This window comes from Syngnathus typhle, linkage group LG16, assembly GCF_033458585.1.
Source record: "Syngnathus typhle isolate RoL2023-S1 ecotype Sweden linkage group LG16, RoL_Styp_1.0, whole genome shotgun sequence".
Taxonomy (NCBI): domain Eukaryota; kingdom Metazoa; phylum Chordata; class Actinopteri; order Syngnathiformes; family Syngnathidae; genus Syngnathus; species Syngnathus typhle.
In genome coordinates, this window is record NC_083753.1 from 7,708,819 (window position 1) to 7,722,708 (window position 13,890).

Genomic DNA, 13,890 nt, shown 5'->3' on the forward strand with positions numbered 1-13,890 from the left:
ACTAAACAACAACAACAACAGCTGGAAGACAAGTACCAGTACTTTTTCATGAGAAACTTTTTTTCCATATCCATCCATATTCTACGTGGGAACCATAATAACGACAAGCAAGAACACTTTTCTCTGCCACCATCATTTAATCAACCTTTTAAATTTAACTTCAACATTTCTCCAGACGAGTGGAATAAAGTTGTGAAATAATTACAAAATGGAAAAATAGATCAGACAAAAGATTATATTCACAGGTTTTGATTTAAAAAAACAAAAAATAAAACACACGACAGCCAGGAAACAATGGAAAATGTTTCAGTTGTCATCTCCCTGGAACTCTAAGCAGCTGATGGAGGAGTTCCAATCATCTCATGTTATTAGTGCTTGTGTAAAAGCAAAACATGAGGAATCCACTACTTTTTGAAAAAAAAAGACGTTTTAGACACATCCCAAAAACAAGCATACTAAAGAATAAAAAGATTGCCGATCATTGCTGCCGTTGTTGCTAGGTCCTTGTTGATTGTTACTGCAATATTTACAGTCGACCACCAAGACGAAAAATAAAATAGAATAAAATATGCAAAAAAAAAAACCCACAGTAAAGCAGCTGTCCTTTCACAAAATCTCTTTACATCACATTAAAAATTAGCACTGCTGTGTGTCATACTTTATATATATTTATATATGTAGGTAAAATATACATATGTATAATATACACATATGTAACACATATTACATATGTAATATATGTGTACATATATACAGTAAATATATATATTAGGGATGTGGCAAAAAACAATCTGAATCGAAAAAACAGTTTTGATTTGAAAGGTGTGAGTGTGTTAAATCCAACCGAATTATTCCATTTTAAAATCTATTGAGATCTGATAGAAATCACCAAATCGTCACACTTGAACCGTAAATGAATTGTATTGCACCAGATGTATTGGAATACATACCAAATTGTCGTTTTTGTTTTATTGGAGAGATGCACATCCCTAATATATAATTTGTGCCTTTGGCATGACGACGGTTGAAATCCGTAGCTATTTAAAATATACTTAATGCATAAAAATAAACATTTTGGCATTGTCTTGCTTTATTCTTCCAGTTGGGTGAGGTTGGTGGGCATGAGGTGGTTGAGAGTTGAGTGGGTAAGAAGCGGCTTACAGAGGGGGGGTGGCGGCGGTGGGAGGAAAAGTGGAGTTCCACAGGACGATCAAACGAGCACAGAGAATGCTGATGAGACTTGTGAAGAACAGCAGCAGGGTTTTTCTGGGGAGTAGGGTGGGGTCTTAGATGTCAACGCTCCGGCTCTCCCCTCGATTCCCCGCGACCGCCACCTCCCCCGCGATTGGAGATTTTCCCTTCCGACCCTTTCCTCAGGCACAGTCATCAAAGCTGGATCTCAAACGTTTTGTGCAGCTCGGTGGAAAAGGGGTTGGTAGGCGACGGCGTGGTACGCTGGTGCGAGCGCCCCTCCAGCGCCACCCATTGGGCCTCAAAGGCATCTTCCTGTGGCTCCTGCGAGGCGGCGTTAGCCGGCGAGGAGGTGGCGGGCGGGTGGGGCGGAGTAGCCCAATTGTTCGCCCCGTTGAAGCTGCCGCCGCCGTTGGCGGGGTGCGCGCGGGCAGGGCTAGCGGTGGCGGGCGACGGCGGGGGCTTGATGAAGGGGCCCGGGATGACAACACTCGGGGGCGCTACGGGCGCCGGGGCGGGAAAGGGCTGGGGTTGCGCGACCGATCCGAAGACATTGGCCACCATCTGCGAGGGGGTGATGCCCACCACGGGCACGCTGGGCTGTGGGAAGGACAGCCCGTTGGACATGGAGTGGAAAGCAGTCTGGCGCGGGGGCAACAGGGGCACGTACGCCATCGGGGGTGAGGGTGCCATGGGGGCCACAAATGGCAGGGCGTGCTGTGGCGGCGCCGCCGCCAGGATGGGCTTGGCCGGAGGAGCCCGGACAGACTTGGAAACCTCCTCCAGCCATTTTTCTGCTTCAGAGGGGGTGCGCTTGTGCGAGGACAACGCCGGAGAAGACGTGGGCGGGGCGATGATGACGGGAGTGGACGACGACCAATCACCTCCTGTTTGGACAAAGCACCAAAAAGTCACATTGTTCAAGAGAGTTAAGAAATGTGTTCTCAACCCATTTTCAACACTAAAAATGAGTTCATAATGCCAAAACATCCTCTTACCCGCCGTGGAAGGGGCCGGGACCCCAGCGGGGGTCTTGGCCCAGGGGTTAGTGTCTCGAGCGGGCAGAGCGGGGGCCAACGCTGCTGAGCTCGGAGCTGGAGGATTAACAGCAGCAGCGGTAGGAAGGGTGGGAGGAGCAAGAGGATGGGAGTGAGGATGAGCGGAAAAGGAGGCGATAGCGGCAGAGCCGTTGACTAAGAGCGAGAGGACAATGGGAAGGAAGAAGAGGATGGCTCAATGTTAGACATGCGAGGCATGCGATCTGTCAATCAAGTGTGCACGAAAATGAGCATATACGCGGCGTGTCTAGAAATGTGAAAGGTTTGCGTTCGCCATCAGGAGGGGCCGCTTTACTAAACTCACAAAGCAAAGACGGCGTCAGATGCAAGTTACGCTGCTGCTGCCAAACACAATGGAAGAAAGCTGAGCTCACGGTGAGATTTTATAACATTTCTGTATAGTTCATTCATTTTTTTTTTCCTTCACTTGATTATCTATATTTTTGTGCCATTTTCATCTATTTCTGTGTTCTTCATTATTTTTATCTTTTTAATGTTTTCATTTAATATTTAATAATTTGTTCTGTCTAATTTTAAATGTTTTTTTTTTTTTTTTACCATATTGAGTATTTTTTCAAATTTGTGTATTTTTCATGTAAAACCTTTGTACTTTTAATATTTCATGTGCGATGGTTACCTGGCGCTGCGGGTGACTGCGGCGAGGCAAGCGCTTTGGGCATGGGCGCTGAGGAAAAGGGGTCCTCTGGAGGTCCGCTGAACGCCGTGGCGATCTGAGTACACAGCGAGCTTATACTGTCGTTCTCTCCTTCCACCTCGGGTACTGCATGTGGATGGGGGGGGGATGACACCAATTAGCGTGCGTCTACGTGTGTGCGCTTTTGTCCACGTGCGTGTGGCCGTAATTCCCCGTCTCACCCGCGTTCCTGATGGGGAAGTCCGACTTGCGCTGCACGGTGGAGGGGAGCTCGTTCATGCGCAGCGACAGCTGGCGCTTGAAGGGCGACGTCTTTTGGCTGAGCGCCGGGAAGCCGCGGAACGAGCCCTGCCTGGCCATCACGTCGGCGTGGGCTTGTGGGCGGGGGATGCCCAGGGTGCCCAGCGAGAGGGGCGGCGAGGACGTGGGCGACGGGGAGTTTCCCGACTGAACGGCGGAGACGTTGATCACGCCGCCGCCGGACGAGTTGCCCGCTGCCTTTGCGTCGCTCTCGCCTGTCGGGGATGGACATGAATGACGAGTCTTTTTGAGCTTTGTGACCATTTGAGAGCTTAAAATGGAACATTTCCTACGAGTCACAATCCCGGGAAGTGTGCGGAGTGAGTTTCTTACTTTTTTTAGAGTCCTGCAGCTGCCTCATGACTTCCTCCCGTTCGGCCGCCTCCGTGGCCGTGGTGACCCGGAAGGAGCCCTCGCGGGTGAAGGTAGTCCGGTTGGCGTCAAACGTGGCCGTGACACCGCACTCCTTCTCCCGTTTCTGCTTGCGCTCCAGGCAGGCGGCGAAGGCGCAGCCCACGGCGTGACTGAGCCGCTCTCCCTAAACGTACGGCATCAGCGGTCACGTTTGCGTCTTTGTTGACTTTTCCGTCCTCGTGAGGAGTTCTCACCGAGTCTTTGACGGCCATGAAGCAGTGGCAGATCCAGCGGCGCGTCGTCCCGTCCCGGCAGATGTACGAAAAGGCTCTCTCGAAGTTCCGATCCGGCGCGCAGAATGACACCTTTTCGATGGTCTGGTCGAGGATCAGGTCCTGTGGAAAAGAAGCTTCATCAACTTAAATTTGCTTCATAAAAATAATGGCTGGGGGTTTTCCCAGATTTCCTTACCTTAGTTTTGTCATCAACCACGCGGAGCCCGTCCGCCGACACCCATAGCACTGCACGCACTGCCTTCTTCCCAGCCTGAATAAAGTTTAAAAAAAAAAGAAAAAATAATTAACACGAAGCATTTCAGTCAACAGAAAAACAACCTGCTCGTCCATAATAAAGTTGCTGTGCCATTCAAGCCAAACGGAAGGAGAGGAACAAAAAGGTTGGTGCTCGGCCGCCCCCTGGTGGTTAAAACAGCAATGTGTAACAGACGCTCATTCACACAATTTATTCCACTTTTGGCTCATTGGAGAGGAAGGAGGTGTTAACGCCACTCACACACAAACAATAAAGTGCCCCATCTTGATCTAAACCCTTGCCACATGCATCGGAGTTAAACGTGTGTGTGTGTGTGTGTGTGTGTGGGCGCACGCGTGTGTGTTTTGCGTGCGTGATCTGGCCTTCAAAAAGGGTGACTTGTTAAACGTGACAGAGGAAAAAAGTGAAAAACACTCGGACTGCAACTTACTTTGGAAAAGAATCCTTTGAAGAATTTCCTGTCCTGGAAGGTTGTTTTAAAAAAACAAAAATAAATAAACGGGGTAGGTGAGAGGGATCGGGGTGGACAAAAGGAGGACAGTGGAAGAATCGTATGAGGGAGGGGAGGGGGTTGATTGGGTTGTTTTATTATTGATTAACCAATTCCGGGCGATACTGATTGTATACTAATTGTGGTCAGCGTTAGTAACATTCCATACAATACAACCCCCCCCTCCCCACACACACACACACGGGAATTGCACAAATTCCTTGATGACCAAAATAACAAGTAGGAAGTTTTCAAAAATGGCGCCTCAACACAGCGCTAAAAAAAAATGACCAGTTGTGACGACAGAGTGGTCTGTGCCGTTTTATTAGAGACCAGATAGACTGAGTTGGACTCTTGAGACAAAAGTGGTGTGAATCTGATTTCTGTCTGTTTGGGGGAGGGAAAGGGGATGACTGAGGTCAAGTTGAGGCTGCCAAAAAGAAACCAGATGCAGGCTAGTCTTTGCTCTTAATCCCCTTTCCCCGCCCCTCCTTGTGCCCCCGCCGGTAAGCCGTGGAAAGGCGTGCCACTCTGCTCCTGTTACACGCCGGCCGGGCTTGAGACGGTCGAACGCATGAGTTAGCACGTTAGCCGGCAAGTCGGCTTGTTAGTGGCGCATGCAGGTTGACGACGGGGACGGGTTAGATGCGGTTAGCCAAGTTGAGGGTTGGGGTGGGAAAATGATTTAGAGAAAAGAAGGGGCGGGACGGGGCGGTTGAATTGAAGCGTTTCTGCATGGCAACGGCACAATTAATCCTGCTTCAAAAGACAAACAAACATGTGACACCAACAAAAAAAGTAATACAATCTCTCTGTGCTTTTTTATTCTTCTAAGGTATGAAAGTGGGAAAGATCTCTGAGTAGGAAGGAAAGTGGAGATTTAAGAGGCAAAGTAAGTCAAAATAACCATTTAGGATTCTGGAAAATTAAATTCCAATCAAATTGCGAGTTCATAGCGAGAACCAAATTTAGCTTCTCCAAACGCGGACCTTAATTACAACCGAGTCCAGGAAGTGACATCAGAGCAGGGGCATCAGTCTCAGAACGCGGAGTCGTGAGAACCATACCGACGCTCCGGGGAATACAATGGAGTCATTGGGAGGCCAGCTAGCAGGATAAGCAGTGACTTAAGGACTGTTAGCATATTAGCGCATCAACCAGGATGATAGACCTAAGCATTAGCCAACGCCTCCTCCGAATACATGCCTCTTATTTTGAAACGCATAATAGCGGCAATAACTGCAATGGCCTGAGTTAAGCACGCACACACACACAATGCAAATGTCACGCCTGTACAGTTCCTCGCTGCCGCGCTTCGAGGCCTCAGCGCGAGGCATGGAAATGTCATTAGGTTGAGGGCAGCGAGACGGTCAGTGGCCGCCGGAGGACGAGAGGCTCCGCGTTGCCAAACGATGGCCAAAGCCATAAAAGAGAGGCGCGTGGCCTCGGGTCCGAGTGACCTCATCAAGCGTCACGGGTTAATCTTGGGTAGAAATCATATGCCTGCCAGTGTGTGTGTGTGTTACTCGCTGGCACGCACACACGGGATCTCTTCGGGCTACACGACTGCGTGTCTGACAGTTACGGACATTTATGTGCACCGTTGTCCCTTTAAAGAACCGGGTTGAGGATCTGGACCGACGGCCCTTCCCCCTATAGAACCCGGTAGAATGAATGCGGCGGGCGGAGGGAGGAAAAGACACTCGGAATGTTGGAGCATCTCGGGAGTTGACGAGAAACAGCCTCTCAAAGCGGGAGAAGGAAACCTGGAGACAAAGGCGGGATTTTTGGGGAAAACCTACCGTTTTGAGCCGCTTGACGGCTTCCTCGCAGATGTGCATGCCCCGCGACTCTTCCACCTCCACGTGCCCCAAGTACTGCGGGAAAACAAACACACACACACACACACACAAGTGAGTGATGGCGCATAAAAGCATTCCCAAGGCACACAGAGTGTGATTAAATAAGGTCGCGATAATGAAAGTGTACCATGAGGTTGCTTATTTGAGTGAGTCTCGCATGCCCACCGGGCATCTTGGCGCCGATGGTTTATACGGATTATTAAATACAATCGCGAGGTCCGTTGAAGTTCAGAACCATCCCTCGCTGTTACCGTAAGTCTGCCGACTGGCCTGAGCACAATAGGTAAAAGAACACGCCGTCTCATCTTGTGTTCTCCGCCAAAAATATGATTAATCCTAATCCCAGATTAAAAGAGAATATTGCGTCATGGCTGGAAATCTCCGCAGATTTGAAAGCAGAACGGCACTCGGAAGAACACGCCTAATACATCGTGACGTGCGCTGTCTGTTCCACTCCGCTCGTAAAGGTTGGACGTTACCCCCCCTTTTTTTTTTTTTTTTTTTTCTTTTCTCTAACCGCGGCTACATCTGCTAAATCTGTTGGGTCACTTGGCCTGCTTCATCCCAACGCAAGCAGATTTTCACAAGCGAAAGTAAACGTGGGGAATATTCCTAGATAGACTCTTTTCTTTCGATCGGCGACTAAATTCTGCACCGCATTTTTGCTAACGGGCTAAAATAACCAACAATGCCGCTAAGAAAAAACACACACACACACAAAAATGGACTATTTTGGTGTGTGTCACTCGGGGAAGGCTGGAAGCCATTGTGTGCGCCGAGAGGAAGTCCATACCCTTTCCTCGCAGATACACGACGAGTGACGCACAGCCGTGTCGGACCAACCTGCCCTGTCTGCGCTATTTGTAGAACTGGTGAGTCACGGTTTATTTCAATACGCACGCATTTAACACGTGAAGGGATTGCTGACAAGTAAAAAGACAGGTTCTAGGCGTGACAACCAACAAGGTACCAAAACGGCTAACAAACTAAGCAACCGACCGTCAAAAAGCTGATGACCTACAAATGAACGAATTAAGATGCGGAAATGTGACATTTCTGGCAAGTCGGAGCATGTGACAATAATTCCGCCGTATGTCAAATGTGTCTGCCGTAGGGTGGCACAATGAATAAAAGTCATCAAAGTGCTTCCTGAGCAATATGAAAGCGAGCATTTTCAAGAACGTTAAGCGGTCCTAGGAAGCCCGATAAACGCAACACAATGCCGAGTCTGTCCGGTATCGGTTCCACTTGGCAGTCAGCCCGGAGTGGGCAATCTATCAAAAAACCTCTGTGCGTTTTGGTTCTATGAAATAGTCACGAATGGAATCCTATTTCCCATCCCCTCGAAACAGTTGATTTAAGCAGATGAGCAATTAAAAGTAATTGACTTGGAATGGCTTTGGATGAAAGCGATTTTTCTAAATGGCGAGCAAGATGTCGAAACACAACTCCCTCCTTTCTTCTTCCCACTTCGATGCGGCAGTCGGGAGATGATTCCGCCGCGATTATTCCGACCCACACACACACACTCAGCTCTCAGGAGGCACCTTAGCATGTTAGGTTGCGGGGTAACAACAGCCAGGTGGCAGACGAAAAAAAAAAAAAAATGTCAGCGTGACTCAAAAGAAAATGGAAAATTGGACATTTTCATTTATTTTCTTGCGGTTCAAAGCGACCTGCTTGACTTCCTTGTCGCGAGTCACGTGTTGTATTGTCTATTTTGTGGTTTCTGACGTGCCAGATTTCATTTCCACGGAGTCGAGAGGAAGCTAGTTCTTGCGGTCCTGTTTGCATAAGACAATTTTGTTGCCAAAATAGTCGGCGCTCACCGTCCACGCCCGTCCGTTCACCTGTGAGGGTTACGAGACCAACGAGGAGCGCTTGCTAAATTAAAAAAAAAAATCTTGAACCGAAATTAAGACTAATTTATTCTGGCATGCCTTTCAGCAATAAGTGTCATCACGAATAAACAAAGTAAAACGTTACAAATAATGATAATATGATCATTTAAATAAACTCTGACGTTTCTATATACTTTTATGTCAAAATAATATACAAACGAATTCTGAACAAACTCCTTCACTGACTGAGACAACATGAGCAAAGAGAAGAGACCAAAAAAAAAAAAACATTTTGTTTTTTTCCCCTTTAGCTGCAAGCCTGTATTCATCAAGTCAAACCAAAACAGGACAATCACATCATTGCCGTGTGCTGACACAACGCAACGTTTCTGAAGGCTCGCCATTAATCACCCGTTACGTCCTCCAGCCGCAAAGCATCGCTCCCGGACCAAGCTGTGAGAATTTGTGTGTGTGTCACCTTGACCGCAAAGCTGCATTTGCCGCTTCGGACCGCCTCCTCATCCGTCTGCCACTGATGCGGCCGGCTGGACTCGGGCACGTAGATTTCCTTCTTCCGCCGGAAGCTCTGCCGTAGCTTGTTCATGGCGGCGCTCCCTGCAGGAGGTCACAAAATTGGACGCTTAGCAATGGAATGAGTCGCGATGATGATTTGGAGTCATATTAGTTGCGAGACGGGACAGCCATGTTAAGCCTCATGTCACTCATCTTTGTTCATGGAAACAGTTTTTCCTTTGAGAAGGAGCGCTCGACATGATTGTCATCTCAAGTTTGCCGGGAGATTAGCGGGCACACCAAAGCGAGCCAATTAAAAAGCCGCTGATCCAAATGAGAAGTGAGAGGTGCGGCCATCTTTGAAGGACCGGCTCACGTCCGGCTCGGCGACTCGTAACCGAAGGAGCAGAAGTCGGCGAGCCGTAGCATTCCGCCCGCTTGCTTTTGGAGCGCACGGGGGATCTGATGGGATTAAAGAGCTCTTTTAATCCGGGGCGATCCGACTGTCTGCGACGCCCACCGGACGAGTCTCTTCGTATCATGAAACTCGTTTTACCGGCCCGGGCTGTGGTCGTTTTGGAGAGTGCTTGAGGTGAGACGCTCGCTCTTATCTGCTCGGGCCAGATTGGAGCTCGGCACAATGGGGCCTTGACACACAAACACATCAAACGTCTTAATTCCAAGGTCGGACTGACGGGATGTTTCGACAGACTTTATGACGCTTTGCAATAGAACCAATCGTGCTATTGGGTCGAAACGGGGAATTCTAAACTACCGCTGCAATCGAAAGTCATGCGGCAGCACGGGCACATGTCACAGTCCGCTGTTTGTAAACAAGACGTCTCCCTCGTGACACGGTTATTCCAGTCGCATCATATTAGCGCTTTGTGCGGCGGCGCTGACGAGCTGCCAACGTGCCGGGCCCAGTTTGCGAGCCGCGGCACTTAAAAATACCGCACGCCGACACTTCTAAGTACGTTTGCTAGAAACAGGATGATGGTGCAATGCGCGCTCTATTTCTGTGAAAAAATGAAGACATGCAGAAGGACAAAAAAAAAAACAGATTGTGTGCGTGTGTGGGGGAACGTCGGCCTTGGCAGGTGGATCGGAATGGACCGCTTGAGGCGCTTTGGCCGTCGGCCATGCGGCGGGAGGACCTGTTTAGTCACACCGGATGGGGGGAAAAAAAAAGAAATGATGAAACTGAGATAAATTGTGATAAAGAGTTTCCGTGTAGGCTTAGTGTTTAATTAATAGGGGGAGATCTGACTACTTCACATTTCTTTCGAAGTGGATTTTTTTTTTTTTTTCCCATCAGGACATTTCTACAAAACTAGCAATATTTGTAACGGCAATATTTTCATTTCTAATTCTTGATGTAACACTATTTGAATAATCTTTCTAGGAACGGAAGGCCGATTAATCCTTGCGTAAGAATGTCAACAGGATGGCTCGAGATCGGGAGGTTACGGTTGTGGCCGGCCATGTTTCTTTTTTTTTTTTTTTCCTTTTCTGGGCGACAAGACACAATCCACATCAATCTTCTTGTCGTTGTGTGTTTCTTCGCTCTGTAATCTGCGTGGCGTGCACAAGTTGATTACGGTTTCCTGCAGTGACACTCGAGGCAAAGGCCAGAGGGGATTTGGACCGCCGCTGTGTTGTCACTCCGACTGGGGACAAAGTACATCTCGTGAATTCGGACATATTTCAAAATAGTGCTACTCTCAAGGCCTCCGGCCAAAAACTCTCTCCGCTCCCCAAACTCTGAACACACCGACTATGCTCCGTTAGCTTAGCACTGACCCAGAGGAAGCGGAGCCACGGTTACATATTGACCAGGCAAAGTCCGGTTAATGCGTGATCTATTAAAGCCGCGCCGGCCCGAGCGCATTTTATAGAATCTCTCAGAACGAACGGTGATGCGAGACAAAGGTTTACGATCCAGGTTCGGTCGCTGACTCGCACAGGGGCTCTAAAATGCCAAAGTGACTCATCGGCGCATGTGAAACGGCGAGCGGGAGGGAGACTGACACCGATTAAGTTGTCTCGGAGAGTAGCCATGTTTCCAGACGATATTAATGAACTGTTTCAGCTCTGATAAAGCAATTTTTTTTCGCGCCGTCCGTGCCGGAAGACGTGACCAGCGTGTCAAAGGCAGGGATGACGCGGCGGAAAACAAGGCCCGTGTGCATTATCTGTCTAAGCAGCGGGAGTGATGAGAAGATGGTAGAACGGGAAATTCACGCTGAGCGAACAGACTTGCAACCCCGCCCCCTCCTGACCTGGCAAAGACTCATGAATACACACACATTACGACTCTCATTTGAGTCTCCGCAAACTCATTACGACGTCAAAAACATTGCATGGATGAACGTGGAGGGATTTTTTTTTTTTTGTAAGAGTGGTATGGAGTGCAGCTGTTGGGCCGCTCGCTCATGTATGTCAGGAATGCCGTTCACGTAGTTGAGCTCTGCTCTGATCCCGGCCGGACTATTTGTCAAAAGGCCGACGTTTGGGGAATTTAAACGCTGCAGCAGTTTTTACGCCAGGCCGCCAGCCCTACCTAGCCGAGCCACGTTTTACTCCCAACATGGAGGAATTCCAGTGAGAGCAAAGTACTGTCTTATCTTCCCACACAAGCGTCATGAAGTTCAAAAAAATATCTCAGCTTGAGGAGGGGACGGTTTGGAAAACCATCAGGACGGCACAATCTGCAAGGTCACCTTTGTTCCACCGCGAGCCGGCCCGCCAATTAACGAAGAAGAATGGCCGCCCCCGAGGCCCCGGTGGGCAGGAACGGTTCGGAGACCGGCAGGCACCGGGCCCGCTCATCAACACGCCTCGCCGAGCAAGAAGCTGGTGATCCCTCTCGCTGAAATGTGCCACGAAGGCGGACAACCGGACGGTGGGCACAGCGAGTTCATTGTTCAACACTGTCACGGGCCAAACACGCCGCCTCTTTGCTCTGCTGCCATGCAAAGTCTTTAAGACACTGCTTTGGTGACGCGAGTGTCTCGGCGTGAGCTGTGGGCCAAGGCAGCATAACCTCGGTCATTAAAAGATACATCATTCTATAATCACTGCGTTCCCACGCAACAAATGTCCCAGTAACACAAAAACCACAAAGGAGACCAACAACCATTAAGCCGCTAATTGGCCAACGAACCCGACGTCCCTCGCGAGCTGACGTTGTCTTAATCACAGATCGGCGGGTATGAATAAAGCATGATGAGGGCTCCGGTATCGTTCCATGTAGGGGGGGTTGCCGAGGAACCAAAAGGAGAGACGCCTCGCCTCGGCCTCCTTTTGCACACAATCTGATAAGCATACACACACACACACACACACAAACCTCACAGATTTAACCAGCGGCGACATAAGAGGAGCTCAAAGCCCCTTGGGCCTAATTAGGAGCTAAAGATAAAAGTCTCAAATGGCCGCTCATAAAAACGATGCACCCTCTTCTGCTGACTGGCTTTCTTGAAACGAGTAGCGTCCAAAAATACGTCCACAAACGGGAACCTGCCAATGCGGCGCATTCCGAGTTGGACTCTTGCACCTGCAACGTCGATGCATTCTCCTGCTTGATGAACTTGTATTGAAATCCGAGCAGAAAGAAGAGAAGTCCTCCGAGCGGCCTATTCTGAGCTGGTCGGAAGCCCGGCCAACAGAGTTTTACAATCAAGATGACCCTGATTGGACCCCGCCGGACCAAAATAGGCTCGGTTCAGCTGCACTTTCAATCTTTGTGTGCAGCAGATGAAATTTGAACATGGCAGCTACAGTGACCAAAAGGATCACGGGAGGCTCGACAGCAACAACAACACAGAAGTATCGATATTCAAGCACCGACATTTCAGACGGGGTCAGATTTGAGTTAAAAAAAAGTGAGGCCTTCTGATTGCTTCACTGTTGCACAGCGAGTTTACCAACCTGTGTTGCATCACAGCTCGGGCAGCGTTCAACATGTGCTCCCAACTATCGAGCCTCTCCCTTTATGTTGCTTTCTTTCAGCTATTTAGATGACGCTGGTTCACCGGCAGCCACATAAATAGATGTAGAAATAAATATTATATTTATAAACCTCAATGTCGACACACAGCAGTGACACACACACACGTCAATATACATATAAAATACTGTATACATAATATTACGCAGTTTATTGTTTATACATAAACCCAAATGTACTGGCACATCAATTTATATCTAAACACACACACGTACGCACAACACACTCTCAAACACACATACTACAACAACCCCTTCACGCACAGCTAGTAAGGACGTCACACAACCCGGAAATCAGGTGATAAGCCTTCACTTCATTTCTGCCCCATTAAAAAACTCACCTCATCCAGGTAGATGACTTGGGCAAACTGTGCGGCACTACAGAATCACCTTTGGCCGTTGACATAAACCCCTTGGAGATTTGAAAAGTCCAATCAGATGGTCGAGTTTGTTCTCTAAAAGCCAAATGTGTGGCGTCGTTTAATAACAGAGGTTTGGAGTGGAGCTAACGTAGCCGCATCGGAAAACACAAGCTTAGCTCGACGGGCTAGCGAGCTAATTGAAGAGACAGCGAGAGCGAAAGAGAGGGAGTGTAGAAATACACCTTACCTGTGACCACCAGGCCGTGCCAGACGGTATGCCGTCACGTATTCCGCACCCTCCCCGCTGCGGAGCCGCGCGTGTCGACCCCCTCCGAGGAAAATAATTCAAATTCCACAGAAAGAGCTGCGAAAGAGTCACGCAGCCCAATGGCTTCGGCCACTGCCGCTGAATGGCTGCGAGCGAGCAGCTCAACCAAACCTCCTCCCTAGCAACGCACCGCCTCCTCACCCTCCCATTGGTTAACAACGGAGGTTGCAAGGTGATGGACAGGTGAGGGAGCAAACCTGGAATAGATCTTGACGCTCCCATAAAAACAGTTCACACACGTGTATGAAAAGCTATACTGCCCCCTAGTGCATTTGACGCGCAACCGCATCACCACTTGGTGCAGTAATGGCAATGGACCAAACTTCAACGACTAATTTATCCGAACCAATGAGCGAAGAGGGAAAATGACCAT

At 48.9% G+C, this 13,890-nt stretch overlaps 1 protein-coding gene across 6 annotated transcripts; it reads right to left on the reverse strand.

The window, feature by feature from the left end:
* Window positions 1-117: 117 nt before the first annotated feature.
* On the reverse strand, window positions 118-13,629 carry numb (NUMB endocytic adaptor protein). Of its 6 annotated transcripts, none has more exons than XM_061300421.1 (11): window positions 13,437-13,628; window positions 8,782-8,918; window positions 6,403-6,477; window positions 4,541-4,573; window positions 4,030-4,104; window positions 3,813-3,953; window positions 3,538-3,742; window positions 3,126-3,419; window positions 2,887-3,030; window positions 2,190-2,384; window positions 118-2,078 (listed from the first exon to the last, which is right to left on the reverse strand). In XM_061300421.1, the coding sequence occupies exons 2-11, from the start codon at window positions 8,905-8,907 to the stop codon at window positions 1,387-1,389; spliced, it is 1,980 nt and encodes a 659-aa protein (XP_061156405.1). In that variant the 5' UTR covers window positions 8,908-8,918; window positions 13,437-13,628; the 3' UTR covers window positions 118-1,386. The 6 variants fall into 6 exon arrangements, with proteins under 6 accessions (XP_061156405.1, XP_061156406.1, XP_061156407.1 ...); XM_061300422.1 differs by lacking the exon at window positions 13,437-13,628 and adding an exon at window positions 13,169-13,417; XM_061300423.1 differs by lacking the exon at window positions 13,437-13,628 and adding an exon at window positions 12,750-12,886.
* Between the last annotated feature and the right edge of the window lie 261 nt (window positions 13,630-13,890).

What these genes read in the sequence shown, in the direction of transcription:
- numb (XM_061300421.1), bottom strand. Translation starts at nt 8,907, where the DNA reads ATGAACAAGCTACGGCAGAGCTTCCGGCGGAAGAAGGAAATCTACGTG. An exon ending in TCAAAGGATTCTTTTCCAAA is followed by an intron (nt 4,105 to 4,540) that starts GTAAGTTGCAGT and finishes AACTTTATTCAG; the next exon opens with GCTGGGAAGAAGGCAGTGCG. An exon ending in CCCGGCCCCTTCCACGGCGG is followed by an intron (nt 2,079 to 2,189) that starts GTAAGAGGATGT and finishes TTGTCCAAACAG; the next exon opens with GAGGTGATTGGTCGTCGTCC.